At 53.6% G+C, this 27,402-nt stretch overlaps 14 protein-coding genes across 14 annotated transcripts; 6 read left to right on the forward strand and 8 right to left on the reverse strand.

Moving 5' to 3' along the window:
- Positions 1 to 276: 276 nt before the first annotated feature.
- On the reverse strand, positions 277 to 1,061 carry BDV59DRAFT_172073 (uncharacterized protein). The gene is made up of 2 exons (XM_073688656.1): positions 1,039 to 1,061; positions 277 to 731 (listed from the first exon to the last, which is right to left on the reverse strand). The coding sequence occupies exon 2, from the start codon at positions 592 to 594 to the stop codon at positions 358 to 360; it is 237 nt and encodes a 78-aa protein (XP_073550861.1). The 5' UTR covers positions 595 to 731; positions 1,039 to 1,061; the 3' UTR covers positions 277 to 357.
- On the reverse strand, positions 277 to 4,719 carry BDV59DRAFT_172075 (DUF3591 domain-containing protein). The gene is made up of 4 exons (XM_073688657.1): positions 1,422 to 4,719; positions 1,312 to 1,368; positions 1,040 to 1,234; positions 277 to 731 (listed from the first exon to the last, which is right to left on the reverse strand). The coding sequence occupies exons 1-4, from the start codon at positions 4,442 to 4,444 to the stop codon at positions 644 to 646; spliced, it is 3,363 nt and encodes a 1,120-aa protein (XP_073550862.1). The 5' UTR covers positions 4,445 to 4,719; the 3' UTR covers positions 277 to 643.
- Positions 4,720 to 4,833: 114 nt separating this feature from the next.
- BDV59DRAFT_172076 (RNA methyltransferase) lies at positions 4,834 to 5,892 on the reverse strand. The gene is made up of 4 exons (XM_073688658.1): positions 5,729 to 5,892; positions 5,580 to 5,678; positions 5,232 to 5,524; positions 4,834 to 5,153 (listed from the first exon to the last, which is right to left on the reverse strand). The coding sequence occupies exons 1-4, from the start codon at positions 5,812 to 5,814 to the stop codon at positions 4,909 to 4,911; spliced, it is 723 nt and encodes a 240-aa protein (XP_073550863.1). The 5' UTR covers positions 5,815 to 5,892; the 3' UTR covers positions 4,834 to 4,908.
- Positions 5,893 to 6,030: 138 nt separating this feature from the next.
- BDV59DRAFT_172077 (putative Golgi reassembly stacking protein) lies at positions 6,031 to 7,367 on the forward strand. The gene is made up of 3 exons (XM_073688659.1): positions 6,031 to 6,255; positions 6,317 to 6,400; positions 6,461 to 7,367. Exons 1-3 carry the CDS (start codon positions 6,082 to 6,084, stop codon positions 7,253 to 7,255), a joined length of 1,053 nt encoding a protein of 350 aa, XP_073550864.1. The 5' UTR covers positions 6,031 to 6,081; the 3' UTR covers positions 7,256 to 7,367.
- Positions 7,368 to 7,386: 19 nt separating this feature from the next.
- BDV59DRAFT_172079 (MICOS complex subunit MIC26/MIC27) lies at positions 7,387 to 8,486 on the reverse strand. Its single transcript, XM_073688660.1, has 3 exons — positions 8,397 to 8,486; positions 8,250 to 8,342; positions 7,387 to 8,170 (listed from the first exon to the last, which is right to left on the reverse strand). The coding sequence occupies exons 1-3, from the start codon at positions 8,421 to 8,423 to the stop codon at positions 7,550 to 7,552; spliced, it is 741 nt and encodes a 246-aa protein (XP_073550865.1). The 5' UTR covers positions 8,424 to 8,486; the 3' UTR covers positions 7,387 to 7,549.
- Positions 8,487 to 8,620: 134 nt separating this feature from the next.
- Positions 8,621 to 11,265, forward strand: BDV59DRAFT_172081 (mitochondrial intermediate peptidase). The gene has a single exon (XM_073688661.1). The coding sequence runs from the start codon at positions 8,659 to 8,661 to the stop codon at positions 11,062 to 11,064; it is 2,406 nt and encodes an 801-aa protein (XP_073550866.1). The 5' UTR covers positions 8,621 to 8,658; the 3' UTR covers positions 11,065 to 11,265.
- Positions 11,266 to 11,555, reverse strand: BDV59DRAFT_172082 (uncharacterized protein). The gene is made up of 2 exons (XM_073688662.1): positions 11,387 to 11,555; positions 11,266 to 11,321 (listed from the first exon to the last, which is right to left on the reverse strand). The coding sequence occupies exons 1-2, from the start codon at positions 11,519 to 11,521 to the stop codon at positions 11,280 to 11,282; spliced, it is 177 nt and encodes a 58-aa protein (XP_073550867.1). The 5' UTR covers positions 11,522 to 11,555; the 3' UTR covers positions 11,266 to 11,279.
- A 75-nt stretch (positions 11,556 to 11,630) lies between these two features.
- Positions 11,631 to 12,503, forward strand: BDV59DRAFT_199316 (uncharacterized protein; the record flags this gene model as incomplete). The annotated part of the gene is made up of 1 exon (XM_073693336.1): positions 11,631 to 12,503. The coding sequence occupies one exon, from the start codon at positions 11,631 to 11,633 to the stop codon at positions 12,501 to 12,503; it is 873 nt and encodes a 290-aa protein (XP_073550868.1).
- A 421-nt stretch (positions 12,504 to 12,924) lies between these two features.
- On the reverse strand, positions 12,925 to 16,681 carry BDV59DRAFT_199317 (M protein repeat protein; the record flags this gene model as incomplete). The annotated part of the gene is made up of 3 exons (XM_073693337.1): positions 12,925 to 13,045; positions 13,102 to 13,172; positions 13,286 to 16,681. 3 exons carry the CDS (start codon positions 16,679 to 16,681, stop codon positions 12,925 to 12,927), a joined length of 3,588 nt encoding a protein of 1,195 aa, XP_073550869.1.
- Positions 16,682 to 17,401: 720 nt separating this feature from the next.
- On the forward strand, positions 17,402 to 19,483 carry BDV59DRAFT_172095 (alpha/beta hydrolase). Its single transcript, XM_073688663.1, has one exon. It carries the CDS (start codon positions 17,706 to 17,708, stop codon positions 19,416 to 19,418), a length of 1,713 nt encoding a protein of 570 aa, XP_073550870.1. The 5' UTR covers positions 17,402 to 17,705; the 3' UTR covers positions 19,419 to 19,483.
- BDV59DRAFT_210772 (uncharacterized protein) lies at positions 19,467 to 21,176 on the reverse strand (the record flags this gene model as incomplete). Its single annotated transcript, XM_073695663.1, has 1 exon — positions 19,467 to 21,176. The coding sequence occupies one exon, from the start codon at positions 21,174 to 21,176 to the stop codon at positions 19,467 to 19,469; it is 1,710 nt and encodes a 569-aa protein (XP_073550871.1).
- Positions 21,177 to 21,673: 497 nt separating this feature from the next.
- BDV59DRAFT_191355 (uncharacterized protein) lies at positions 21,674 to 23,418 on the forward strand (the record flags this gene model as incomplete). Its single annotated transcript, XM_073691891.1, has 4 exons — positions 21,674 to 22,043; positions 22,173 to 22,303; positions 22,521 to 22,744; positions 22,800 to 23,418. 4 exons carry the CDS (start codon positions 21,674 to 21,676, stop codon positions 23,416 to 23,418), a joined length of 1,344 nt encoding a protein of 447 aa, XP_073550872.1.
- Positions 23,419 to 24,311: 893 nt separating this feature from the next.
- On the forward strand, positions 24,312 to 24,930 carry BDV59DRAFT_199320 (DUF4863 family protein; the record flags this gene model as incomplete). The annotated part of the gene is made up of 2 exons (XM_073693338.1): positions 24,312 to 24,403; positions 24,462 to 24,930. The coding sequence occupies 2 exons, from the start codon at positions 24,312 to 24,314 to the stop codon at positions 24,928 to 24,930; spliced, it is 561 nt and encodes a 186-aa protein (XP_073550873.1).
- A 132-nt stretch (positions 24,931 to 25,062) lies between these two features.
- Positions 25,063 to 27,392, reverse strand: BDV59DRAFT_128217 (uncharacterized protein). The gene is made up of 2 exons (XM_073686928.1): positions 25,409 to 27,392; positions 25,063 to 25,349 (listed from the first exon to the last, which is right to left on the reverse strand). Exons 1-2 carry the CDS (start codon positions 27,258 to 27,260, stop codon positions 25,165 to 25,167), a joined length of 2,037 nt encoding a protein of 678 aa, XP_073550874.1. The 5' UTR covers positions 27,261 to 27,392; the 3' UTR covers positions 25,063 to 25,164.
- Between the last annotated feature and the right edge of the window lie 10 nt (positions 27,393 to 27,402).

Raw genomic sequence — 27,402 nt, forward strand, 5'->3', positions numbered from 1 at the left:
CTTACTGCAACTCAGGCCGAGAGCCGTGCTCTCCTATATTGCCAAACCACTCGATGAGGTCACCAACGCATACTGGCTTACGAAGTTCGCCCGCACACTTGGTTATTTTTATTATGGGAAGTCACTCGGATATATGTATTTTTATCGTAGGATGGAATCGGGAGCGCGGCCGACGTTGGTTCATGTATATATCCTTTGTCATGCACAGATAGGCCTAGTCTACGAAGAATCCAGAACTTCTGTCCACTGGAAGATCGATTGGCACTCGGGTGTGGAATAAATTACAAAATGGAGTTTCTTCCAATAGTAAACATCGGCGTAGTATTGTGGTGGCGGAGAATTATGACCCTTAACACCTCACGCAAGAACAAGCACCAAGCGCCGTACAATTTCGTTCCAGCCGTCTAAGCGGCGAGAACCTAGGTGCGTAATAATACGCACCAAATCCAGTCTGCCGTTGGGGTTTGTCGCGTCGCAAAAATCGGCGGGAGTTTCATACCAACGCACAGCGCCAGAGGCAACAATGCAAATGCAGACAATAAAATTATTAAGCATGGGTATCACGGGAAAAGGGAATAAATCGGCAAACAGCATAGAAGTAGTTTGTCTTCCATCGGATATAATGTAACTCGAATCGAGGGCCCTAAATGGCCGGCGGAGCGCCCATTGCGAAGGCAGAGTCGCTCATACGGTCCTCGGGTTTCATCGTACCGTTGAGAAGGGGACAGAGTCTGCAGAATGGGACCAAAAGTGGCAAAGGTTAGCCTTATTTCTTCATTTTCCGGATGACTTCTTCGCTGGAGGTTCCTTGGGGGAAATTGAGGGCTTGGGGACCATGCTCGCAGCAGGGAAAGCCGCGGCGAGGGGAGAACGAGGAACGGAGGGACGGGCTCTCGAGGGCCTCGTATTCCGTTTCCGGATGGGGTTGATCTCGCCAGAGGCGTAGAAGGAGGAAGCGAAGAAAGGGGGAGGGTCTTCCGGAGAACGGAAGCCATGTAGAGGCGCCGGGGAGCTGTCTCCCCGACAGTGTTGCACGCACTTTTTGTTGGTCTTGATGTGACCGACCTGGCCACAGTTGGCGCATTTGCGTTGGGTGCCTGCGCCTTTGCCGCTGCCACCGGGGGCACCATCGGCCGGCGAATCCCCGGCCGATCCTCTGGCAGCCCCTTTTTGTTTCTCGCGGGCGAAACGGCGTTCTTTGTTTCGGTTGAGGCGACTGAGTTCGTTTTCGAGGCTATGGGTAGTGTGTGAGCCGGGGCTTTCTTTCCCATGGATGCAAGGGACACAGTTAGCCAGGTTGGATGTACGTACAGTTTCTTGTTGCGGGCGTCCACTTCCGGATCGCCCGTCGGTTGAAGTGATTCGAGTCTTGGTGGAGGTTAGCTGGCATGTGAGATTAGGTGGATCTGGAGGCTACTCACTTTGTGGTCAAGGCTTCCAATCGATGACGGTGCTGCATGTAGTGTCGAATAACTCGAGGGTCCCAAACAAGGGCTTCTTTCGTGTATATCTCGCCCTTGTCGTCTTTGTATCGTCGGACAATCCGGAGAACTTTACCTTTCTGGTCACCCATACTCATTTTACTGAATTGACTGGTGGCGTCGTCATGAGGAGCAGGAGTGGGGGCTTCTGATCGTGGGGTCGGTTTGCTGAATTCATCTTCATGATCGATATCGCTTTCTTCATCAGAGTGCTCCACGGTTGAAGACAAGCTAGCCTTCTGAGCATCCCAAATCCGTCGGATGGACGTTTCATAAGACTTTTGCTGCCTCGCGACGTTATAGCTGTGGCCGCCGAGTTCCTTGAGCCGTTGAGCATCGAGCTTATCCTCGACACTTTCACCGATTGCTTTGAATCCACCTTTCATCGAAGTCTTGATGAAGCTGAAACCCTCACCACGACGGGTCGGGTCCCCCTCTCCGTGGAGCTTGAGCATTGCCTTCCCCTGGGAGGCAAGAAGGAAGTTACGGGTGACCTTCCAAGGAGCCATTTGCTGCTCCAAGCTTTCACCTTCTGCATCTTCGTAGTCATCCTTACTCGTAGCTCCAGCGGTCCCAGGGGCGCCGGCGTTATCCCCCTCACCTCCATAACCTGTATCATTAAGGTGCTGTTGTCCAACTTGCATGGACTCAAGAAGGCAGACATCCTCAGGCTGCACCCAGGACCGGATAACGTCTTGTTCAGGCACGGGTTCAATAGGCACCCAATACTTCGAGTCCTTGTCATGCTGCAGGAAGTCCTTGACCTTCTGACGATTCTGCATGTCGGTAGTCCCAGGGATGTGGGCCGTAACTTCGCTGATCGAGAGCCTCAGTTCAGGGCTCTTTTTCAACAAACGGTAAACCAGCATTTTCATGCGATTCTTCGATACGGTTGTAACCTTGCGAGAATGAGGACCGGGAATGTCCACAGAGGGGAACTGTTGACCAGCAACGTATAAATTGTCGATGTTTCGAATAAAGTAGTCACTCCCACCAGACCCCGTGCTGCTGCGGACAACCAAGAAGTCGGTCGGCTTGGTCTCGTGCGCAAACAGGGGGGCACGATACATGGAGTTGGATATAGCGGGTGTGATCTCCCCAGGGTCGACATGACCAAAGATCGAGAAAGGACTCTTATCCTGTGGAAGTAAAACGGCCGTTTCACCGATTTCTGCCTTGGGACGTGTGGGGTCGTCCATGCTTTTCCGGCGGTAGTAGTTGATGAACCGATTGGACATTCCGAAATTAGAGAGGACGAGGGGCACCTCCTCCGAGTATTCGACCAGGAGAGAGTTTGAATTATCGGATAATGATAATGACTTGGTGGAATCGTAGAGATTCTTGATATCTTTGCCTTTTTGGTGCTTCCGTTTAAACACATTGATGTTTTTGAACCAGCAGGTCTGACCGGGGCGGAAAGACAAAGCAGGCCGATGGAATGATCTGGCTTCTGCCTTGGCGAGCTCCGTCTTGTAGTAGGGCCACTGTAAGCGCAGGGCCGGCATACTGTGCTCCAGCGTGACATTGCCCAGCGTGCTTCGGATCTTGTTTTGGTGATTCTGCTTGAGCATTTCGTACGCCTGGTCATTAGAGACGTTATATCGGGAAGCTAGACGACGAGAGACATTTGCATCCATCTCATCCCGGTTCATGGAGCGCAGGGCCTTTTGCTTCTGAGCAGCCAATTCAGGGCCACGCTGATCGAGGAGAAGATTGGGATCGTTCATGTCTATTGTGACCTTTTGGGCCAGCCGGGACGTGACTTGCTCCGGATCATCGATGATCGGTACTTCGATATGCGACAAAGAGATTAAATCAGCAGGATCTCTGCCAAGCTTGCGTTTTTTGGCCGGGCGATTAGTTTCAATAAGCCAGTCATCGTTGTCTTCGTCGTCGGCAGTACTTTGTACGGGTGGTTGGTCCACATCCATGGCGTCACCCTGAATTGTGTCATGAACATCCCAGTCGGTACAGACCACCCGAAGATCATGCAAAGTTATGCCTCCAGGTAGCACTTCATCATCGTCGGCGTCAAGGTCGAAATCTTCCTTTACGTCTTCCTCCTCTTCTTTGGAAGCCTCAGTAATGGTGACAAGACCCAGGTGGTCTAGCTCAAGGGAGCGCTTGTGCACCTGACTGCCTGACTTGAATGCTCTCTCCTGATCCTGGGCCAACTCGATATGGACCTTGCTGGGCAACACGGCTTTCGGGGGCTTCGGCGGCTGTTTGCCGAGGAAGAAGGCTTTCTTATGAGGGATGAGTTCGAGGAAACGCGGAAGAGCCTTGCGATCGAAATTAGGGAAGAGCGAGAGTAATAGCTCTTCTACGTTCTCCGGTGGAGCAGGAGGGTTGTCGGGGCCGACAGTAGACATAGCGAACAAGGCCTGTTGCAGTTTCCACGCGCGGAGAGACGCAGGGTCCATATCGCTGCCCGTCGGGCTCATCGCGCCTTCATCCAAGGGGGGTTCGTCATCTTCCATTGTCACGGGGGCAGATTCGGCGGGAGCCGGTCCGATGGGTTCGATGTGTTCGACGACAGGAGGCTGCTGTCCATCTTCCTCCTCGAATAGGTCTCGAGTATGGTCGACATGTTCCGCGCCAGGTGATGATGGGCCGCCGAAGAGGTCGTCAAGGTCATCGTCGCGTGCTGGTTGATGATCTTCATCGCGGCTCTCAAACAGGTCGTCTTCCTCCGCTTCAAATAGGCCCTTGTCTCCATCGTCCGCGGGAGCGACATTTTCAATGGACCTCTGGGCCGCCCTCTCTTCCTCCTCCGGTAGCTCATCGTCGTCGAAATCTTCGTAGTCCACAGCGTCGTCGGCCTTCTCCCCGGGTTCGAGTTCGCGTTCCATAAATTCGAAGGACATGCCCCCCTCGGCCGGGGTAGCATTAAGGTGGCGCATGACATTTTCGAAGTCGGCATCTTCGGGCTCCATGGCCCCGGGTCCTGTCGCATGAGGCATGTTGGGCGATGTACCGACTAGACAAAGATGCTAAGTCCGGAAAAGAAGTAGGAATGGCGGTGGATGGGTCGAAGATGAGGAGGAGCGCAAAGAACGACGACCGAATGAGCGCGCGCGCGCGTGTGGGTGGCCGGCTGTGTTACCGGGGAGTGGAAGGAAAACGCGTCATACGAGAGAGGAATGATGGAGAGTAATAGAGCAAAGCTAATAGAATAAGAGGGGGAAAGGGAGAGAGAGAGAAGTGAAGGGGAGAGAAGGTGAGGTGGAGGGTGAAGAGACGGAGTTGATGGACGGAAGAGGAACAGAAAGGAAGTTGAGGTCGCCGCGGGGCGCTAGTCCCGATCGGGCAACCAGCTGTCCGCGATGTATACAAGCATCCATCCGGACATCATCAATCATATCATAAGCGTCTATAGGTAAGAGTATTCACAAGAAGTAGACAGAGAAGCAGTCCAGTAATCCGTTCAACCCAAATTGAACCCGCCGTAAAAGATACACAACGCTTTGCTTGCGCCTTCCATACAGTAATGCATCACCGTCGCCTTATGTCCGTCCTTCACCACCCTTGCCAGCTGTCGAAGATCGGACGTTCGGGGTAAGAAGAGAACTATATGCTCGGAAAATGCAGAATATTCCTTGTAGAGAGTGGCCAAGGAGTATGGCTCCATCGTTCGCAGGTTGAATACCTTGTCCGAACGGTATCCGGGCCCTGACACGTGTCAGTGAGTCTGCGTAAGACAGGATAACGCAGTATCTGGACAACCAGACAGAAAAGGGGGGAACGTACCGCCCCAGGGAGGACTGGCGAATACCACACTGTACGGAGCCAGATCTTTCAGTTGGTTCTTCATAATTTCAAAACAATCGCCTTCGAACCACGTAATCTTGTCGGAAACGCCATATACATTGGCATTGTGCTTTGCGCAAAGGAGGACAGCGGGGTTCTTTTCAATGGCGTAGACACGTTTCCATTTGCCTGACAGTGCAAAAGCAATGGTATTCCCACCCGCTCCGGCGAATGCGTCGATTAGAATGCTCCGACCAGCTGGGGCTGACTTGGCCATGTGTTCTGCGATTTTACTACAGGGCATTGGTTAGTTCGCCATCGCGAACAAGGTCGAAGAGCTCCACTCACTTTGCAACCGGCTCCGGCGTTACGCCAAACCATGCATCATCTGTGAGCCAGACGCCTTCATCATATCGGTGGAAAATGTTATAACGCTGTCGCCAGTAGCTCCACGACAGTCAGCAAGGGCTGTTCCCGCGGCATGGGAAGGGTCGTACTTCTGAATATCCCATGGGACCTCGCCGACATGGTTATAATGATGCACCTCGGGGGGCGGCTGTTCGGCCGCAGGATCACTGGCCATAACGAGAGGAGAGAATGGATTGAACCGACTATTTCATAGGATCTGCGAGTCAAGACATGATTGTCCAGGGAAAACGACGGAGTGGCAGGAAAGTGAAGACCGGAAAATGCAATCGCGATAAACGAACTGATAGGCGTGTTTGCGCTGTTTGCACGCCCCCATATCTGGACAGCTCTCGTCGACCTCGTCTTTACTCTTTCTGCATCACTCGCTGAACGTCTCCCCTCGAAGCCTCCAACTTGTCCCTCTTTTTCGACTGGACCGACAATGTTCGGCGCTCTCAACCGGTTCATCGGTCGGTTGGACTCCGAGCCCATCCAGAATCCCCGGTCCCCTTCCGGCGGCGATGCCTTTGGCTTCCAAGTCCTCCGCAACAAGGAGGCTGAAATACCCCTAGAACCCTGGTTTGACTTTATCATTGGCATCAACGGACGTTTGATCGTGAGTGGATGATCTAACCCTTCACCACCTTCCATCCTGTTCTAAGTTTACACCCCCATAGGATGATCCCGACCCAAACCTCTTTGCTACCGAAGTGCGCAATTGCGCCGGGACCAGCGTGACCTTTGAGATCTGGAGCGCAAAGGTTAGCCCCCACCCACCACTCCGCACTACAATGACTGGTACTGATTGCACGTCGAAACAGGGTCAAAAGACGCACACCGTATCCATCCCCGTCTCACCAGCCAACCCCTCCCTCGGCCTAGCGCTGCAGCTGGCCCCTCTCTCGTCCACCCAGAACATCTGGCATGTGCTGAACATCCCCTCGCCTCTCAGCCCGGCCTATCGTGCCGGACTGCTCCCACATTCCGACTACATCATCGGGACGCCCAGTGGCACGTTACGGGGGGAGTCGGCGCTGGGCGAGCTGGTGGAGGATCATCTGAACCGGACGCTGGTGCTGTGGGTGTACAACAGCGAGTTCGACGTGGTACGCGAGGTGGAACTGGTGCCCACCCGCGGCTGGGGTGGCGAGGGTGCCCTGGGGGCCGAATTGGGCTTCGGGGCATTGCACAGACTACCCGTGGGGTTGGGCGAGGAGGTCGAAGGCCCGGGGGAGGTGGTCTTCGAGACGCGCGAGGACGGCACTTCGGCGCCCCTCGGGCAGCAGCCAGAGGCTCAAGCCGCCGCCGTGGGGGGCCATTTCCTCGTGCCCGCGGATATGGCCTCGCCTCCTCTTGCGTCCTCCCAGGCGCGCACCGCCTCCGAATCGCCTGTGAGCAACCCACCTCGTGGGACACGGCGTGCGGGCAGGACGCGTCATGCCGCGGTCTCGCCCAACCGTGCGTTTGATGATTACTTCGCCGAGGGTGAGCAGAAGAGTAAAGAGCAGGATTTTGCGCCGTCCCGCAAGGGGACTCCACTGCCTCCGCCGCCCAAAGCGGGTGTTAAGTCTCCCCCGCCCGCAGCGGATAGTCCGGCGGAGCCTCAGGAGGGTTAGACAGACAGAGAGGTCTGCGCCCCGTGCATTCTGGCGTTGTATAGTAGTTTATGAGTCTCCGGAGTTACGATGGTTTAGTGGACTATACCATATATTTCTTTTCATATTGCATACTGCACACCCTACGTAAATTTCTCAACAAAAGAAATTTTTCAGTTCTTGGAATCTAACTCTTAGAGTACACATATGCAAGGGAACCTATAAACCATCCCCGGGCACGGGCCCGAATCACATCCGCTACAAGAAAACAATCGAACAGAGCAAGAGCAAACGACGACCGGAAACCGGATCCGTCTAGAGACCCTTGCTTACGACCTCCTCCAGCTTCTTCCGGACATCCCCGATCTTCTCTTCCATCATGCCGCGGGCCATTCCGCTGTGAGCCACGCCGGTGGTCCAGATGTGCTCGGCCTTTTCGCGGAGCAGCAGATGGTTGTCGGCGAGGGCGGGGACCTTCTTCTCGTACTCCCAGGCGAGGTCGGAGACGTTGCGCATCGTCACGGGGAGTAGGGTCCAGGCGGCGACGGTGCCGAAAGCGAGGGGAGACAGGGTACGGAGGAAGATACCGCGGTTGCGCGCCACGATGGAACCGGCCATGGCGGAAACAATCACATAGACACCGTCGGGCATGAGACGCTCGCCGGACTCGGGGGACGGGGCGAGGGAGGCGATCGTGTTGGTGAAAGCGTTCTCGATGTGGAGGGCGCGGGAGAGCCAGTCATTGAAGCAGTTCTCGGCGGCCAGGGAGTGAGAGTAGAGGAAGAGACGGGCTTGTCGAACCTGGGCCGTCAGGATATCTGTAGGGGTGGGCGAGGAGGAGGACGAGGACGAAGAAGAAGCAGGCGCAGAGACCGGGGCGACGGGCTTGGAGGGTTCGGGGACGACAGTCGGGACGTCATCGTAGATGGGTTTCCGCTGGACGGGTCAGTTAGAGGGATGGACACGGGAGGAGCTGGAGTGAAGGTGTTCCGGATCTCCAGAACCAGCCACGTACCGCATCCTTGGGTTCTTCAGCGAACGCGGTGCGCCGGGGATAGAGAGCAACACCACCCGCCAAGAGAGAGGCAGCGAGGGGGGCCACAGCCCGCTGAGGAGAGGGTTAGAAGGCGAGACAGAGCGAGAAGAACAGAGAAGGACGGACCTGGGACAGCATTGGCCGGAAGGACATGGTGCAGCGAGGCCAATGGAGGAGTAGAAGAGCGAAAAGGGAAAAGATGAGGCTGGAACAGCGGGAGGGCAACGACGGGGATGGAGATTGTTGGAAGGAGCGACCCGGAAAGCGTGACCTGCGCCAAGCTTTTTTTCGCCGCATTTCGGCTGTTCGGGTTCGTCATTCACCTCCATCTTCTTTCTCTCTCTCTGTACATTCCATACTTCATGTCCTCTCTGGCTTCTCCTCTCCCATGGGTCCCCCCCTGTTAGTCCCGCTGCGTACGCGGCCCTGGACTTGTCGTGCCTGTCTGCAGCGTCTGCATGTCGCCCGTCGATCCCTCAAGACAGCTACCTCGCCGTCGCCGCAGTCGACGCCCTTCGAATACACCCCCTCCGCGCATACCACCCAGAAGAAGTCCGCCGATGACGACTCGCTGCGCCGAGTATTCGACTCGCCCTCATTTTGGAAGGAGTTTTCACAGCGGACTGGTCTACACACCAAGCCGACCGGATTAGTCCAAAACCAATATCTGACCAGCCCCGAAGGCTTTCGCACGTTCGCCAATGTCACCCTGCACAAATGTCAGGCTATCGTCCATAAGGTCTTGGCTGCCTCGACCTTGGAGGAATACCGGGATATGGCGCGGGACCTCGACCGACTGAGCGATCTCCTCTGTCGCGTCATTGACCTCTCGGATTTCATCAGGGTGATTCATCCTGATCCCCAGGTCCAGGAGGCCGCGACACAGGCATACGCGCTCATGTTCGACTACATGAATATCCTTAACACCACTACTGGCCTCAATGATCAGCTGAAGAAAGCCGCCGCCAACCCGGACGTCACGGCGCACTGGTCCGCCGAGGAGAAGATCGTCGCCCAGATCCTGATCAAGGATTTCTCCAACTCGGCCATCCACATGCCGCCAAACGACCGGCAGCGGTTTGTGAATCTATCGAACGAGATCAGTCAGCTGGGGTCCAACTTTGTCAACGCCGCTGAACCCGCCAAATCCCATGTGGTCGTCGCGGCGAACAGTCTACGCGGACTCGATCCAATTCTGATCCAGCAGATCAAGCGCTGGAATCGAACCGCCTCGGTTCCGACAATGGGCATCATCCCGCGCCTCGCGCTGCGGTCGGTTCACGACGAAGATGTTCGTAAGGACGTCTACCTCGCTACGAGGACCTCCAGCTCGCGTCAAATCCAGCGATTGGAACAGCTACTGGCCAAGCGAGCCGAGCTGGCCCAGTTGTCAGGATATGGCAGCTTCGGACATATGACTCTCAGTGACAAAATGGCCAAGAGCCCGGAAGCGGTGTCCAACTTCCTCACCTCGCTGGTGGGGAGCAACCGGCAGTACGTCCAGGAGGAGCTCTCCAAGTTACAGGGGATGAAGGGAGCCTCTCCTCTGCAGGCCTGGGATCACGCTTATTACGTGCACCAACGCGTGATGCAGTACTCCCAGTCCCGCCGGTCCCGCGAGCTGAGTATCGTGCCCGAGTTCTTCTCGCTCGGCACGGTGATGCAGGGGCTGTCCCGGCTGTTCGACCGCCTCTACGGCGTCCGTTTCGTGCCGCAGGAAACGGCCCCCGGGGAAACTTGGAATCCCGACGTGCGTCGGCTGGACGTGGTGGATGAAGCCGAGCGACACATCGCCGTCATCTATTGCGATCTCTTTTCGCGACCCAACAAGCATCCCAACCCAGCCCATTTCACCCTCCGATGCTCCCGGCAAATCTCGTCCCAGGAGATCGCGGAGTGCGCCACCATGGATGAGTCCGCACATCCCAACGACGGCATGGCGACGGCGGTCGACCCACAGTCCAAGACCCTCCGCCAACTGCCGACAATCGCCTTGGTCTGCGACTTCCCCGAGCCCCCTGCGACCAGCGCTGGCCGCCCGTCGCTACTGAGCGAGCATAGTGTGCGCACACTGTTCCACGAGATGGGCCACGCCCTCCACTCGATCCTGGGACAGACCCGTCTGCAGTCGATTTCGGGAACGCGCTGCGCCACCGACTTCGCGGAGCTGCCGTCGGTGTTGATGGAGCGCTTCGCAACCGCCCCGGAGGTTCTGTCGATGTACGCCCGCCACTGGCACACCGACCAGCCGCTCTCGGAGAGCATGATGCGGAGCATGGAGCAGGACCGCACGGCGCACGGGTCGATCTACGGCGCGGTCGAGAACGAGGCGCAGATCCTCATGGCGCTGGTCGACCAGGCCTACCACTCGGTCCCGGCCGAGGCGGCCGGCACGATCGACAGCACGGCAATTTACCACCAGGTGTCACAGGCGCACTCGAGCCTTCCCGAGCCGTCGGACACGCGGCCACCCACCTCCTGGCAGGGCTTCTTCGGCCACCTCTACGGCTACGGCGCCACGTACTACAGCTACATCTTCGACCGCGCCATTGCCAACAAGCTGTGGGAGGACGTCTTCCGGAGCGGGGAGGCCTCTGTCGACCGCATCGCTGGCGAACGCTACAAGAACGAGGTGCTCCGCTGGGGCGGCGGCCGCAACGGCTGGGACTGTGTCGCCGGGGTGCTGGGGAGCGGTAATCCGGCCAATGCAGACGGACGGTTAGTCGAGGGGGGCGACGAAGCGATGCGCGAGGTTGGCCGATGGGGACTTGGCCGGGATGGAGTGTCTGGTTAGGATCCTGTCGTGTATAGTTTGGTGGCTTGAGACATCGTCTGTGGGAGTAAGGGAGAGAGAGACTACTATATACCCCTGTCAACCCTTGTATGTATGTATGTATGTACTATTCAGTTCCCCATCCTAATCTATACATACACCCGTCAACGTCCCTCTGTCCTCCCTCCCATCATGCATCCACCGTCACACCAACCTCATCTGGGCCCGTTTGACGGTCATCCAGACTCCCATCCGCCGTCAACGCTGTACGACCCGAGCTGCACGCATTCCCTCATCCACATGTGTTAGTGCGACCTGGATCGACCACAGGTGAGACACGCACCACCGCATATAAAGAAGCCCAAAAAAGAAAGCCGGCATTATTGGATGACATGTATGCCTGAATTCGCCCAGGCCGCGCGGGCTGTTCTCTATCGGCGTGAGCGAGGGCACCTCCCGCCGGGTGATGCCGTTGCATCCATTCACTCCGGCCCTTTGAACTATATATGCGCACCTACCTCTCTCCACCCCCATCACCCCTCCCACACTCCCCCCGTCTTGCATCTACCACATACATAGTGAGAAGCATGCCCACCGTCAAGATCATTAACGACGACGACTCCATCGCGTCGACCCTGACCACCTCCACGACCAGCGATTCCCCCTGCAGAAGCAGACCTAGTCTCAGGAGACGGGACATCCACCTCCAATGCGCACCAGACCGCAGAGCGAGACGGCGAGGAGGCGCAGGTGATCTCCGCCGCCGGCGTACCATCGATGACATCTCTTCATGGGTGTCGCAGCGGCTGTCCGTGCGGCATCTGGCGGCCAGTCGAAAGGACCGAACTGCAGACTTGACCCAGCGAGGCACGGATGCTGATTCCTACTACACTCCTTCATGCACAGACTCCGATGACGAGGCGCTGACGGATTCCTACGCGGCGTTCTGTCGGGCCTTCACGGCCGGCCATCCCGAGTATAACGACTCCTACCGTCATGGGCACTACCAAGATCGCAGTCCATGGTACGGACGCCGGTACTATCATTTCGTGGATGTTGAGAAGACTGGAGAGGGTGGACATGTGCCGGAAGAGACGGATCCTCCTATCATGGAGACTATGGTGTGCTCTACGGTGGATGGAGCTTACCCCTGCGACAGGGCTGGGGGATCTGGTCAATCTTCCTTCATACTTTTGTCCCCTGGTGAAGACCATACAACTAGCTCAGAGTTCAGTCCGCAGAATGCACATGCACATGCGCCGCACGCTGCGCCGCCGCCCATCTCACCGCCACCTCGGATCCTTACTCCAGCGATATACGCAGAAACTCAGCGGGCAGCAGCGCGGCAATGGCGGGAACAGTCAAGTTCGCAAGATGGTCGTCGGAGTGCGAGAGAATCGCGATGGGTCCAGCGATGGAAGAGCTTCCAAAACTGGTGGAGACACATCGGGTGTTGGTGAAGAATGATTGAAACATGTCTCAGTCCACGACCGATCACGCGCACACACCGCACAAGACTGCAAATGTAATCGGAAATCAATAGATTCACATAAGACCAACCCTGATATGACAGGCAAACTTTCCAGTATTTAAACAACTATTCAATTCTGAATTCGTAGTCCAATGGGATCTCCAGGGCGGCGCCACGGCCACAATGACAATCGTGCATGGCTCAGTATCCATCACAATTCTCGTCACAAGAGAAGCTGAACAGGGGTATCCTGAACTCTGAAGATATTACATACAGCCTAACCAATATATCAAAATAATAGAATGGGAATCCAACCACAAGAACGGTACAAAGGAAAGACCGGAATGGGTCATCCAAGACAACCCTTCCACCACGCATCCACCTCGTTTCATTCATCAAGATGATTATGATTAGTCACTGGCACGATTCTCACCCAGACCGTCACTTGACCGCTCCGGCTGCGGCGTGGATGTGAGGCTCCGTGCATCGGGCGTCGCTCGTTGCGAGAGTTGGGCAAGCTCGCCAATTAGTCTGTAATCCGTCCATCAGCGGATGGTCCCAAATAGACCCGTCGAAGCGTCACTCACCGTCGATGTTCATCGTACCAGTCATCGTTAGCCGTGCGGATGTGCTTAAGCTGTTCCTGGATGCTGGCCATCTAGGAGGAAAACAAGTCAGCAACAATATCTCCTGAGGGAACGGACCAATTCATTGTCAGGTGAAAGGATGAAAATCAGGAAGTCCTGAAGACATTAGACGGGGAGGTCCCACCGTTCCCTCAATAGATGAACCAAGATCCTCACCTTCCCCTGCGACAGCACCAGCCTCTTCAGCATTCCTCTCCTCCTCTGTCGCCCACCGGCTACCTTCCAGGCCAACGGACTTCGAATCCTTCTCTGCCTTCAGCGCGGCTAGCTCGGCTTCAAGCTCGCGGACCCGCTTGCGGCTGGCCGAGATGGCCGAATCCACCTCCCCGAGCTGGTTAAGAAGAGACATGTTCTTGTCGATTTGGTCGTTCAGATCCTTCTCTCCCTGTGCCAGCTTTTCATCCATGGCTTTGTTCTGAGTCCTCAATTCCTCGAGGTCGCCGTTGACACCCTCGTACTTGGACTTCAGTTGCGCAAGATCTTCTTGCGATGCGGTAAGCTGCTTCATGACGGCTTCCAGTTCGGACTTGGAGCCCTCGGCCGCACCCATGGATTTCTCCAGTTCTTGGGCGTGGCTGATGGCTTCGCTGAGTTTGTGCTCTAGATCCTTCTTTTCCGATTCAGCCTTAGAGAGGTTAGCGACATGAGTTTCGGTGGAAGACCGGGACTCGGCAGCAGCCTTCTCGGCCTCGACAAGCTTCTGTTGTAATTCAGCAATAGTTGCCTGCAACTCATCGACGGCAGAGGTGTCCTGAGCAGCGGCATGAGCCTGCGCCAATTTTTCGTTTGCCTCCGCAAGCGTAGCCTCGTGAGCTTTCTGGAGCTCGTCGATCTTTGATTTATTAGCCGATTCAAGCTCATCGCGGACGTTGGACAGCTTCGCTTCATGAGCATTCAGAAGCTCTTCAATGGCCTTGCTGTGCTCTGCGTCGTTCTCTGTAGCCTGGGAGGTGCGCGCTTGCTCAAGCTCAGCCTCCAGCTTTGCCTTCGTCTCGTCCCACTCTTTCTGCAGCCCAGAAATTGTCCGCTCACGGAGTTCAGTCTGAGCAGAAATCTCAGCAGCATGCTTTTCCAGGACGGAGTTGAGCTCAGCCTCAAGTGACTGGACTTTCTGGGCATGAGCTGACTCAAGTTCGCGGTTGGCCGAGAGCAGTTCGTCATACTTGGACTGGAGCTCGCTGAGCGCCTGATTGTGCGAGCCAGACGCGTCGGAAACCGCCTTCTGCAGCGCATAAGCGTGCTCAGTCTTCAGGGCCTCCAAAGCATGGTTGTGTTGTTCAGTAACAGACGCAGCCTCCTGCTGGTGCTGCTGGAGGGCGCTCTCCGCAACGGTCGCCTTCGCTTCCAGATCCTTCAACAGGTTCTCCTGTTCGGCATCCTTCGCCTTGGTCTTGTTCTCGAAAGCAATCAAACTCTGCTGTAAAGCTTCTGCTTCCCGTTGTTTGCTCTTGATCGCTTCTTGCAGAGCCTGAATCTCGCTCTGTCCGGTCCCCAGTTGGGACTCCAAGGCGCCGACCTTTTCCTTGAGTTGCTCAATCTCCTGGATAGCGACCTCTTGGGCTGAGCTTGCGCCTTGCTCCAGAGCTTGTCTAGTTTCACCGAGAGATTGCTCAGAAGCGTCAAGCTTTTGCTGGAGAGAATGCAATTTCATTTCATGAGCGGCATTCAACTCAGCGATCGCGTCCTCCCGGCTCTTCTTCGCTGCAGCCTCGGCGGCCTCTAGGGCCTCCTTCAGCTCCATTAGTTGCTGGGTGTGAGTAGATCCGGCAGATTCTGCGGCGTCCTTCGCGACGCTTAGTTCCTGCGCATGGGTTGCGGCCGCAGAGGCGATGGCTTCGTCATGTTCGGCCTTCAATTTGGCAACTGCATCGGCATGCCTTGCCTCTACTTCCTTCAGCTTTGCATCCAAATCCTTAGACGCGGAGTCCCGGGCCTCTTGGAGCTCCGCCTGCAGCTTCTCAATGGATTGGTTGAGTTCTTCCACCTCCTTCCCCTTCTCTGCGAGGGCAGCGGTGGTCTCGTCGCTATTCGTGGATGCGGATGCAGCCTCCGCCAGTTTAGCTTCCAACGACGCAACCTTCTCCTCCAAGGCGGCTACCGACTGTCGGGAAGTTTCTTCCGCAACACGGACCTCTTCCTCCTTGGCCTGATGGAGCTTCTGCATCTCCATCTTCACCTCCTCGATCACTTGGTCACGACCCTTGAGCTCGCGCTGCAGGCTGTCCACAGCCAAGGCATTCTCCTCCTGCAGAGCCTTCTTGGCCTCTTCCAAGCCGCCCTTTTGCGTTTCGAGATCGGCCTTCAAGGACGCTATTTCGTCTTCATACTTGGCAGCTGCGGATTTCTGTTCGGCCAACAAATGCTCCATGGATTCTAACTGGGTCTTGTGGGATTTCAGTTCTTCGAGGGCTGCAATAGTTTGCTCGTCACCTGCCGATTCTGCAGACTTGGTTGCCTCCTCCAGGTCTTTGCGAGATTTCTCTTCGAGCTCCTTCCGCTGGGTCTCAGCTTCTTCCAACTGAGCGCGCAAGGTCTTGAGCTGTTCTTCATGCTCCGTTGCCATCCGGGTTACCTCCGCCGTATGCTGTTCCCGAAGCGTGTTCAGTTCTTCGGGGTCTTTGGCGTTGTCTCCTTCAGGGGACACTGACAACTGGGCTAATTTTTCATTCACCCCCTCCAACTCAGCCTTCAGGGAAGCCACCGTTGCCTCACTCTCGGAGAGTTTTGTTTGGAGCGATTGCAATTTCTCCGCCGATTCCTCAGGCTTCTTGGCGACCGTGCTCAGTCTCTTAGAGGCGGTGGTGGTGGTCGTCGGCCGAGTTGTAGTGGTGGTGGGTCTAGTGGTGGTTGTGCTGCTGCGCGCCGTGGTCGTTGAGGAAGCTGGGGTCCGAGAAGTCGAGGGTCTCGCCGTAACTGTGTTTGAGCGGGACATGAGAGAGCTCCTCTTCTCTGCGGTTGTAGAGCCGGCAATACTCGAGCGCCGATCCAGCGTGGAGGTTGTCGACTTCGCAGGGGCACGAGTGGAGGCAGTCCCGACCATGGACATCCGCTTGACCGTACCAGAAATTCCGCGCCTCTCATCCCCAGAGCTGGCCACAGACCGCGCCTTCTCGTCCGCGGAGCTGCTGACGGAAGCCCGCGAGCGGTGTGAGGCCGTGGTTGAGGTACTCAGGGGCTTACGGGCCGTCGTAGTGGTGGTCGGGCGCGTAGGAGGTTTGCCCAGGGTGCTTCCATTGGTAGAGGAGCGTGCGGTAGAGGTAGGCTTGGAAGCGGCGGAGATTGAGCTTGGCCGCTTCGTAGTGGTGGATGAGACTGGACGCTTTGCGGTTGCGGACGAGGTCGCTGTCTTCTTCTCCGGAGACGACTGCGTGTTTTCCTTGTCCTTAGAAGCGTCCGGGCTGGTCACCGGTTCCTCGCTGCCGGACAAGAGGGTGGAATCTACCGGGGTAGCGGGAGGCTGGTTTTCCGCGTCGCCTTCAACCGGGGCCGGAGCGGGGACGGGTTCTTCAATTGAAGCCATTGCGCGTGGGTGAAGGAGGAGGCGTGTTGTGACCGGGAAATAAACGGAGTCGCGAGGTAGGGAGAAGGTCTCAGCGGACAATTTCTAGCGAATGGATGAGGACCACGTTAGTGTCGGTTGGGCCAAAGCAAGAAGGAGGAAGTGGGAGGGCGCCCAACCGATACCCAAAGATGCTTGAGGTGGAAGCACGGTGGGAAAGGGGAAGTAAAAAGCGCAAATCAGAGGGTTTGGGGGAGGTGGTGGAGGGAAGAGAAACTACCACGGGGGGATGGAGACGCTTCTCCTTTTCGTGGTATTCCGAGGCCCACCGGATTGGAACGGCGGAAGGCAAAGAGTAGATCTCGAATGAAAGACGTACGGGTTTGCCAGCAATCTGTTGGAATGATGCAGCTCAACGGTCAAGCAGAATTGACTCGGTTGCGATTGCGATGGGCTCCTTTTTATTATGGTGGTTTGTTTGGTGGCGTCAGGACCGGAGCCGGTCACAGGTAAACAAACGCCAAGAAGGAAGAAAAAGTAAAGAAAAGCAGGGATTAGGGCGAAGGGACCAAAGCCACGGTACAAGAAGCTGATCGGAGAGGAGGACTGTACAGGAGAACGAAACGCAAGGGGACGAAGGGAAGAAGATGAAGAAGATGGAGTTGGATTGAGGTTGAGGTCGCAGAAAGAAGTTGAAGCCCAAGAGGGGAAGTACGGATGACTAAGAAATGTCACTGGACCACACCACCTATGGAGCAAGACAGCAAGTATATAACCTCTCCATTCGATGCCTCATATCTCTCTATGACCTGTCTCGAGCTCAATCCATAAATAAGAACAACTTGCCCCTGAATCCGTCCCGGTCCCGTGGGTTACCCGGTTCGCGTCTCAAAACATCCGTCCCATGGTTCTCCTACTGGTCCAGATCCATCCACCCCAGGCGGAGTAGACGAGACACCAGCTCTCTGGAAGAATCTCCATCGGCCAAGCAGCAAGAATACTCACATCATATACACCGTATAACTGCTTCACTACAGTCAGCAGCATGGACGACAAGTTATTGCTGGGAGACACCGTGGCCAAGCGGCCAAGGCATCCTTTACGCCGAAATTACTGGATCCTCGCTCCACTGATCATCCTCTGGTCTATGTTTATTATCAACAACCGGTCCCGATTCTCATCATCAAGATCGCCGACATTCCTCGAGTACAGTGGAGAACACATCCGATGGGAGCCGTGTGGAAATTCCAAGGCCGAGTCCCTCGAATGCAGCAGTATCGATGTCCCCATAGACCAATTCGATGCCCCAAACTCCAGAAATGAGGCCTTCACTATTCCTCTCATTCGCATGCGCGGCGCCAATGCAACCCGGAATATCCTTGTGAATCCTGGCGGTCCTGGAATAAGTGGCATCCAGTTCATGTCCGACTACGGTGAACAGCTGAAGGCTTTGGTCGGTGAAGGTTTTCATCTAGTCTCGTTTGACCCTCGTGGAGTCCACAACTCCACGCCAGCGGCTTCATGCTACCCTGATGACGACACCAGACACGAATTGTCCCGCGTCCGATATCACCGTCTCTTTGGTGATAGTCGGGAGGTTTATGCGTGGGCCCAGAACTTTGCCCGGGCATGTTCTGACACGATGGGGGACTATGCCCAGTATATCAACACTCCACAGACTGCCGCTGATATGAACAGTATTTTAGATGCACTCGGCCAGAAGGACATGGCCTATTGGGGCTTCAGCTACGGTTCCCTCCTAGGCCAAACATACGCGGGTCTCTTCCCAGATCGGTCGAAGCGCATCATCATTGATGGCGTGGTAGACCAGTACGAGTGGTATGAGGGGGTCTATGAAGCCGAGTCGCTTGAAGATACAGATAAGGTTCTCGACGGCTTTTTCGATGAATGCATCAAAGCAGGTGCTGAGCGTTGCGCCCTGGCGTCCCTCACGACGTCTCCAAAGGTGCTCCGCGACACAGTGCTGTCGTACATGGATAAGCTGCGAGAGCAACCCATTCCCGTTTACATCAATAACTCCATGCATGGCCTACTCGATAATACCACAGTCTGGTACAACGGCATCCTCTATGCCTTGTATAGCCCCGCTGCCGAATGGGCCTCCCTAGCGGACAATTTATACACACTTATACAAGGAAACGCGACCAATATGTTCCTAGCGTGTAACCACGGATCTCCTATACAGATATCCCGCGAGTCTAACGCCATTCTTACTCTCAACGATGGCCGCAACGGCTTGGACTATTGGCCCCAGAACCGGCAAGCATTGCTCGATAAAATTGTGCCATATTATAATAAGAGCCTGTTCGGGGCATATTGGATTAAAATGCTCTACATGAAACAACAATGGGCCATACCACGGACGCACAACTATGTGCCACGCAGGGTGAAAACAGCACATCCTATACTAATCGTCTCAACATCCTACGATCCTGTTTGCCCCCTCGTATCGGCCTTGTCTGCGTATAAATCATTTGAGAACTCGCAGGTTGTAGAAATCAAAGGCTATGGCCATACGTCAATCTCAACGCCTTCGATATGCGCCGTCAAATACATACGGGACTTTTTGTATCGAGGTGAGATGCCTCCATCGTACACACAGTGTGAGGTGGATGTGCCATACTTTTGGGAGGAGGGGCAGGATGACCAGGTACCTGGCCAGAAAATGTTTGATGATCCGGTGGATTCCTTCATCCACCGAGCCCAGCAAAATCTTGCGATGGCGTGGGCGAGGTAGATGCCCCGGATATATATAGTCAATGCGCATTGCGCTTCGGATAGCGAATTATATACATGCCTTCCATTCTTCAACAAGATCCCGATAGTCCTCTAACCGATATGGCTCAAATATCTCTCGAAAGAGAGATGGCTTCCTATGGGTCCTGAGATGGAGATCCTGCAGAAGCGTGTCGATGTAAGGAAGGCTGTCAAAGACGAGATCAGGATATTTCCTACCCGCTCCTCCAGTCAGTGTTGGCCGACGAATCTCTCCATACACATTATAAAATTTTGCATCGTATTCTATGCTCTCGAAGCGAATATTAGGGTCATTTAAGTGTCTGATATCTCCACGGAAAAGCGCTGTTATCCAAAGTGCTTGGACTTGAGCAACCATGGTGGCATGGATTGAAGAATGGGCCCCAATGAATGCGAGATTCCTGTGTTCTATAAACTGGCGCTCCGATGGGACCATGAAACGGTATAGTTCGTACTTATTTGATTGGTGTTCTCGAGATACGCAATGCCTATAGTTAACCACTTGAGGCGCATTTGACTCTCTCTTCGGAAGAGTCTGCAGATAGGGTAATTGGTGATATATTGACTCAGCTACCGCATCATCCATATTTAGTGTTGATTGACGTGACTCAGGGCGGAGCAGGAGATCCTCGCCTATGCTGTGCCGTTCGAGCCTAACCGCTGATTCAGCCTTCCACCCTGTGCAGCAGATAATGGTGTCTGCATCTAGGACCACCCCATTAGAGAGATGAACCTTGGACTGTGAAAGTAAGGCAATATCCGCAACGTGTACGCGGATACGACCTTTCCTCACCAGATCAAACCAACTGTCCTCGTAGTTGTGTATACTGAGCGAATTTCCAATCCAAAATGGGGTTGTCCAGGGCTTAAGCTTTGCCAACTGCGGATCGCTATCGTATTGATTCAGCCTTTTAACAAATGTGTCTAGACCTCTCCAAAAGGCCCACATGATAGCCTGGCCGATGCGAGTCTGATGAAGAAAACGTCGAAAAGGAGCAAGTGACCCAGTATCCTTGTAAAGATACGGGTCGAAACAAGTGAACAGCCGCGTCGAAGAGAGACGAGCAAGAGATGTTTTAAAGCCGAAAAGCCTAAAGGAAGCAGGCCAGACATAGCTAGGTCCTCCCCCAGTGGGTCGGATGACCATGTCAACCTGGGCACCAGACTTCGCAGCATTGTAACACGCATCCCAAGCAGACTTGTTTCCTCCTACGACGACCGTGCTTGTAGATGATGCGAGGTGACTCACTCGAGATCCCAGATCCTTTGAATGCAATATGAGGCCTTGATAATTACCTTGCCCTTGCAGGGTTGGGAGATGGGGGTTTGAGGTAAGGCCTGTTGCCATGACGAGCTTGCTTGCCACGAGACTGCGTGTCTTGGGGTGTTCTGAAGCGGATACTGACTCAGTCTGAATACATACCACCCAGTGTCCATATTCCATAAGTTTGGCCGAGATGACCTTTGTACGGAGTAGGAGGCGAGGGTAAAGGTCGAAGTGTTCCGCGAAGTCATGGAAATATTGATGAACAACTGTCCCCGGTATGTGCTGGCCAGACTTCAACCCATATTTTTCGGGAATCATAGGAAAGTCACTGAACTCGTACGAACCCACGAGGTTGTTCGTCTTGAGGCCAGGGTATAGTCGTTCTGACGCCCAAGTACCTCCCACCGACTGCGCTTGGTCTACAAGAAGTATGTTGGCATTTGGCGAAACTTCCAGATACGTTTTGGCCATTGCTAAGCCGTGAAGGCCTGATCGCGTTACCAGGTTAGAATGGGCTTGGATAGAGTAGGCGGTCCTCATACCAGCTCCTATAATCATGAGATCAACTTGATTCATGGCGTAGTTAGTCTTTAATGTGAGATTGCTGAGAACATCTGATACACAGTTCCAATATTATATAGAGCTAGATATATGCATAATAACCAGAGAAGCCCGCAAACTTGTCCGGATACTCCTCTCTCCATACCATATACTATGTTCAAGTTTCATTGTTACTGGCGCTCGCATGGTTGCCGTGACTGGAGCCGATGTGGGTACGTATCCGGTACGTATCCGAGGGATTCTGATAGGGTTCGGCCATAACATTGACAGGATGATGTGTTGGACTCAATGACAAGCGGGGTTCTCTATCAACCTGCTGCATCTTGTCAGATTCTACGACCACGCCTGTCTAATAGCATCCACGGTGTTCTAGCCTATGAGACTTTCTGCCCCTCATTTTATCCAACATGCCGCGGCCGAAGGTTGATGAGAGGTTCCGCAAGCGTATCAGCAAAGCATGTCTACATTGTCAAAAGACCAAACAGAAGTGCGATGGTTTAATGCCGTGTCGAAAATGTGTGAGGAGAAACCAGACTAGTAGCTGCGTGTATTCTACCCATGAGAGGTCTTATGGTCGCCGTCGAAATCGCCGGAACCGTATTGACTCTCGGGATGCGCAAAGGATAGAGCCGAACACATCCGCTTCACCACCCTCTTATCCGACAGAGCCTAATGGCCGTCCTACGAATGTATATGGAGCGAATGGAACTGTTAAGGAGCCGGAAGTGGCAGTGCCGGGATTGTCCCAGGTGCTTTACGACAATAAAGGGCGGATCGGTGTGTAGCCTTTAAACCTGGTATGGGTTGGGACGGCTGGAATTAACCGCTACCTGATAGTGTATCTAGGAAACTGCGCGGCCCTGGCTTTCCTCCAGAATATTCAACAGTTGATTGAAAATGAGACAGGGTACGCGGCCGATGTTTCGAACCTTTCAGTTGTTGAAGAGTTGCCGCCAATTCAGGATGGAAGTCTAGATCCCTACACAACCCGAAACATTGATGAGTTGAAGAACTTGATTGATGTCTTCTTTGTTTCTGTGAGTTCGTTGGCTCTAGAAAATATTCTGTTTACTAACTACTGGCCAGACGTGTGGCATAATTGACCTTTTCGACAGACGTCACGTTGAGACGTTATTAGTCTCCTGGACGAGTCAGGATACTCTCAAAAGCGGGTCAATTGCAGTTCTTTATCTTGTGATTGCATGCGCTGCGCAGATCCGTAGTGCAAGCCTCATCGACAAACTTCGTGCGCAGTCCTTCTACCAGCACGGACGACAGTTGGCCTTGCTTGAGCTTACAAATGACCCTACGATCGAAACTATTCAAGCGTTTACGTTGATCAGCATATACATGCTTGGTTGCTCATGGAGAAATGGTGCCTCTTTGAACTTGGGGATTGCTATTAGTGCGGCAAAGTCCCTCGGATATCATCAGGATGACACCAATTCAGTCTATGACAGGGAAGAGCGGCATAGACGGTGAGTGCCGTAAATAGATGTCTCATGGTCTAATAGGACTGATACTCCTTTACAGCGCCCAAGTTTGGAAGACATTGCACTACCACGACTTATTCTTCTCTGCAATGATGGGTCGTAGCTCTTCAACATCTAATTCTGACCTCAACATTGTCGACTATGAGCACTCTGCACAAGATGGCTTTGATGATGAGTTCGATAGAAGTCTGTCCATGTGTGAATCTCTGCGGGCGTTCTTAGTTATAGAACGTGCTGTTAACAAAGTGTATACCAAGAAAACTGTATCTCTGGGGATCCTGCAGTCTCTTACATGCGAGCTGCAAGTCAAAAGCATCAACCTGCCCCAATCCCTCAGGATGCCTGCTGCGAGTGACACCCTACATGGCTTCAGAAGAACACAAGAAGTAAATCTTCGGAACGCTCACGTTGCTTGCTCGTACTATTTCGCAATGATGCTTTTGACAAGACCTTTTCTGATTACGACCTTGCGAGCGAAGTCGTCTACGGCGCCCTCTCAATCTACCCAGGGGCTCAGTAACCAGGTGGATGGTAATATCTCCTCTGAAATAGCATCTGGTGCTAGGACGTGTATCGATTCAGCTACTTACACGGTCCAATTGCTTCATGAATTGCTTGACGCCAGTATGCTGTTCAAGAACATGCCATTCGTTGTGTAAGTGTTTCTTATTCTTTTGGACCTTCCGAGTATAGAACTAATATATGCGCAGAGCCTGGACATTTGTGTCTGTTCTTGTTTTGAATTCCGCATACTTCGGTCAATTAGATCTTCAAAGGCCCATTGCAAGGACTCTACGCCAAGCGGAAGACATACTCCAGTATTTTACAGTAGACAGTCCGCAGGCCAGGCGGTATCAGCTCATTTTAAAGAAGCTGTCAAGGGCAGCAGAAGATCATTGGAACCATGTTGAGCAGCGGACATTGCACTTTCGTAGTGCTTATATTCCACGCTTGTTCCAATTACACTCTGATAATCATGACCATACCTTCGTCCTCGACAGAAATTCTCATGACATTGCTCGAGATGAAGAGGCAAGCCAGGTTACACGAGGGACACAAAATATCTCTACCTGCTCTGCTATTCACGAGACTAATTGTCTTGAGTCTAGACCGTCACTGGCGCAACCAATGCCTGTAACAAGTGAACTGGTCAATCATGATCCTGTCCCGCAAAACTTCCCAATGTCTGACAGTGGTACAGCCCATCACAGGTCGGAGCTAATCCCGGATGAAGTACCAGCTTTTGGACCCTGGTTCCAGCTAGATGATTATTCTAGTATCTGGGATTTCTCTTGGGCGGGGTCTCTTTAAGCGAGATTACCATAAGACAGTAGATTATTGGCTCTTGGAATGCCGGAAGGCGAGTTTGAATACTAATACGGACCGAACTATGTACGTATCCGTATCCGTGTTTTGTTATCCTCAACGCATGACGTACCCCGCATTTTTAGCTCCTTAGACTATTCCCAGTTACTATCCGTTGTATGTATTAAAAGAGAACCGACCCTAATGCACTGTTGGAGGGAACAGCTAAGTCACCTGCTCAGTCAATATGCCGATATCCAGTGCAGAAGCTTCTCAACATCCTAACAAGCTTCGGCTCCTTGAGACCGCTTGCGAATTCTTTGCTGAAGTAGAGAACCTGTGAGACAAAGTGTCCTTCAGTTGATTTCACTGAGCCCAATTGACCTTGCTTCGTTAGTACGCCAGGGAGAGAACTCGAAAACCGACTGAACACGGATTACGGCCCCGGTAACAGATACTACGAGACCTTCTGCGCTCTTGTCCGCCAGGGCATCGAAAACAACGAAGACTGGGTAGCTGTGGACGAGCTTGATGGGCGGAAATACCGACGGAGCAGAATCATGTCCCCCTGCGAGGAGTCACGGTATTTCAGCATTACCAGCGTGTACATGGACAGTGTTGAGGAATACTCGGGACAGTATCATCAGCACCCGTACGGAGAAATTAACTGCGTTGTTCAGCTCACGCCGGGGGCTGAATTGAAGGGTATGTCCGGCTGGCAAGGTGCCGGATGGACGTCTCCGGGTCCAGGTACGCATCATTACCCTCAGGTCAGGGGAGGCGCGCTTGTTGCACTGTTCTTTTTGCCGGCCGGCAGAATCTCCTACGCCGCTACTCCTGATATGCCACAACCCATGTCTATATAAGCAGAGCGATTCTGAAGGACTCTTTGCCATACAAAAAGAAGCAGAGTCAATTGTATTTACGTGGGATGTTGTGCAGACGCCAGCCCTCAGTTGTGACGGAATTGGCCATGATCTTTTATGCCTATGCGTAAGATGCGGAGAGTGCTCACCCGTTGATCGTTGGATCTGCGACAAATATAAATAACGCTCGAAACAAAGGGGGGTATATGAAAATAGGAAAGCTACAAAATAAAATCAGTCGGTCGGCACGCTCAACAAGAAATCGTACAGTTCAAGCACGTCTGGCATATCGGAGTTTGCCTCAATGTCTGGCAGCAGTCGATCGTAGATCCGTCTTGCTTCAGCACGTAGCTCATCGGGAGTTCGTCCTATCAATTGGTCTCCATACATGTTTATGATGCGCCGGTACCGTTCTGGCCCTGATGGGAATACGTCAGCAACGCACAGTTCCATTTTTGACCAAGAACCTCATAATCACCTTTATATTTCCTAAGCCCGGTCATCAGCGCCTGAGATTCACTTTTTGTCCAACTCTTATCATAATTTTTGGAACCATTATAGTGATGTTGTTTCAGGCTCATCGGAAACAGATACCCCATGTTTAAGGCTCTGAGTAGCTGCTTGAGAGGGCGAAGCATAATTTTACTCCGATTCTTACACCAGACGTGGTAGTCGCGCGTCAGACAGGATACTCCTGCAACGAAGTGTACAAGGACGTTGATAATTTCCGCAAAATGGCTAGACAATTGTCCTGGGCTCTGATAGTAGATCTGGAAGCAAGGCAGTAGATTGAGTTTCACCATTCGCGCTATGACACGTCCTTCGAACTCAGTCAAGAGCCTTGTGTCCTCAAGCGAACCCTTTTGCGTCGCAGTGGCCCGGTCCCGGACTCGGGAAAACAGAATATCTCCTTGTCCCTTGATGTTTTCCAATGTTGCAATACATTGACGCGCCACCCTGTTTGGGATTCGGGAAAAGACATTGAGATTATTGAGAATTTCCTGGTACAAGGAATGTAATTGTGATATTTGCGCTTTGATATTTTTGAAGCAACTACTCGTGTGGGACGGCGTAGCCGCTCCCATTGCGCGTATATTGGACATCAAATTATGCCACGTTTGCTGTTGTCCACCGAGTTTGGCGGCTTTTGTAAACCAGAAATCATCTATAGGTCCATTCTCTGGCTCGTCTTCATGATGTGTATCTGTAAACGATGCGGAGACATTAGACTGTACTTCCTGGGTACCGAGATCTCCATCGGAGTTTGTGCTCTGAGGCCTGTTATCGCTAGTGCGGCGTTTTTTCCCGGAGATGGAAGGCGATCTGTCCCTCTCCAGCGAGGGCTGAGAAAACTCGGAATCAGATGAAGAGCTTTCTGAACGGTTCTCACTATTGGATCTTGCGACGAATTCTCCGTCTTCTGTATCAACTGCACGCTTCCTGGAGTGTGCAGAACTTGCCTGATCCGTGTTTGACATTTGGATCCCATGCTCGTGGTTTTCCGCTGTGATATCGGGGAAACGAACTTTTTTGGGGGACTGCACTGGAGGCTTGCTGTTTGAGACGGTATTTTCCTCAGAACCCGCCACAGGCGTACCAGCGATAAAGGTTGCAGTCGGCTCCGCATTATTCACCTGAAAATTCGGGGATTCTATGGCATGAGAGGAAGCAGGGCGAGTATCTTGTTGGGGTGTGCGGGACCGTAAGCCAGGGGTGCTGAGGCCTGCACTGTTATTCCCGTCGCCATCGGGGCGGACTGATTCATGGACATCCTTTTGTGATAACCGTAGCTCGGTGATGATCCTCGGAGTGTGCAATTGTCCAGTTTCTGACAGCATAGAGGGAACACTGTCATTCTCATCATAAAAATTTACCTGAGAGAAATTCTCAAGCCCCTCGTGGACGTGACCATCGTCGTCCTCGACATTCTCGACAACCTTGTCTTGGGAAACGGGCTCGTCCTGCTCAGATTCCAACCCTGATCCTTCCTCTGAAGAGTGTCTGCTCACATCTAGTTCATATCCTTTCGATGTCACGTCGTTTTGGAGTCGCAACGATCGTCTTGTTGGTGTGGATCTGGGGGGAGACGTTTTCTGGAAGCGCACAGATCGTCGAGGCGTGCGCGGTTCATTTTCGGGGACCTCTCCATGGCTGAATACATCATCACTTCGTGGCTGATCGACAGATACCGCGATTGCTCTGCGAGATGGAGCAGGGAGAGAATGTCGGACAGCTTTACTGTTGTTGTTGATGGTGTTCAGGTGGTGGAGAGAATCGTCCGTCGTAGCGATGCGTCTCGGGCGTGACCTGGCCTTGGATCGCGAGCTCATGGCTGGGCCACGCACTTCGACGAGAGGAGGAGCTTCAAGTGCAATTGACAAACAGATGAGGCAGTGAGCTGACTGACTGTTTTCCCCTTTCAACCCCGGCGTCTTTTTTGGGAACAGACTGGCAGTAGTTGCTGGGCGAGAT

Source organism: Aspergillus ambiguus (genome assembly GCF_047715705.1).
Source record: "Aspergillus ambiguus strain CBS 117.58 unplaced genomic scaffold BDV59scaffold_5, whole genome shotgun sequence".
Classification (NCBI taxonomy): domain Eukaryota; kingdom Fungi; phylum Ascomycota; class Eurotiomycetes; order Eurotiales; family Aspergillaceae; genus Aspergillus; species Aspergillus ambiguus.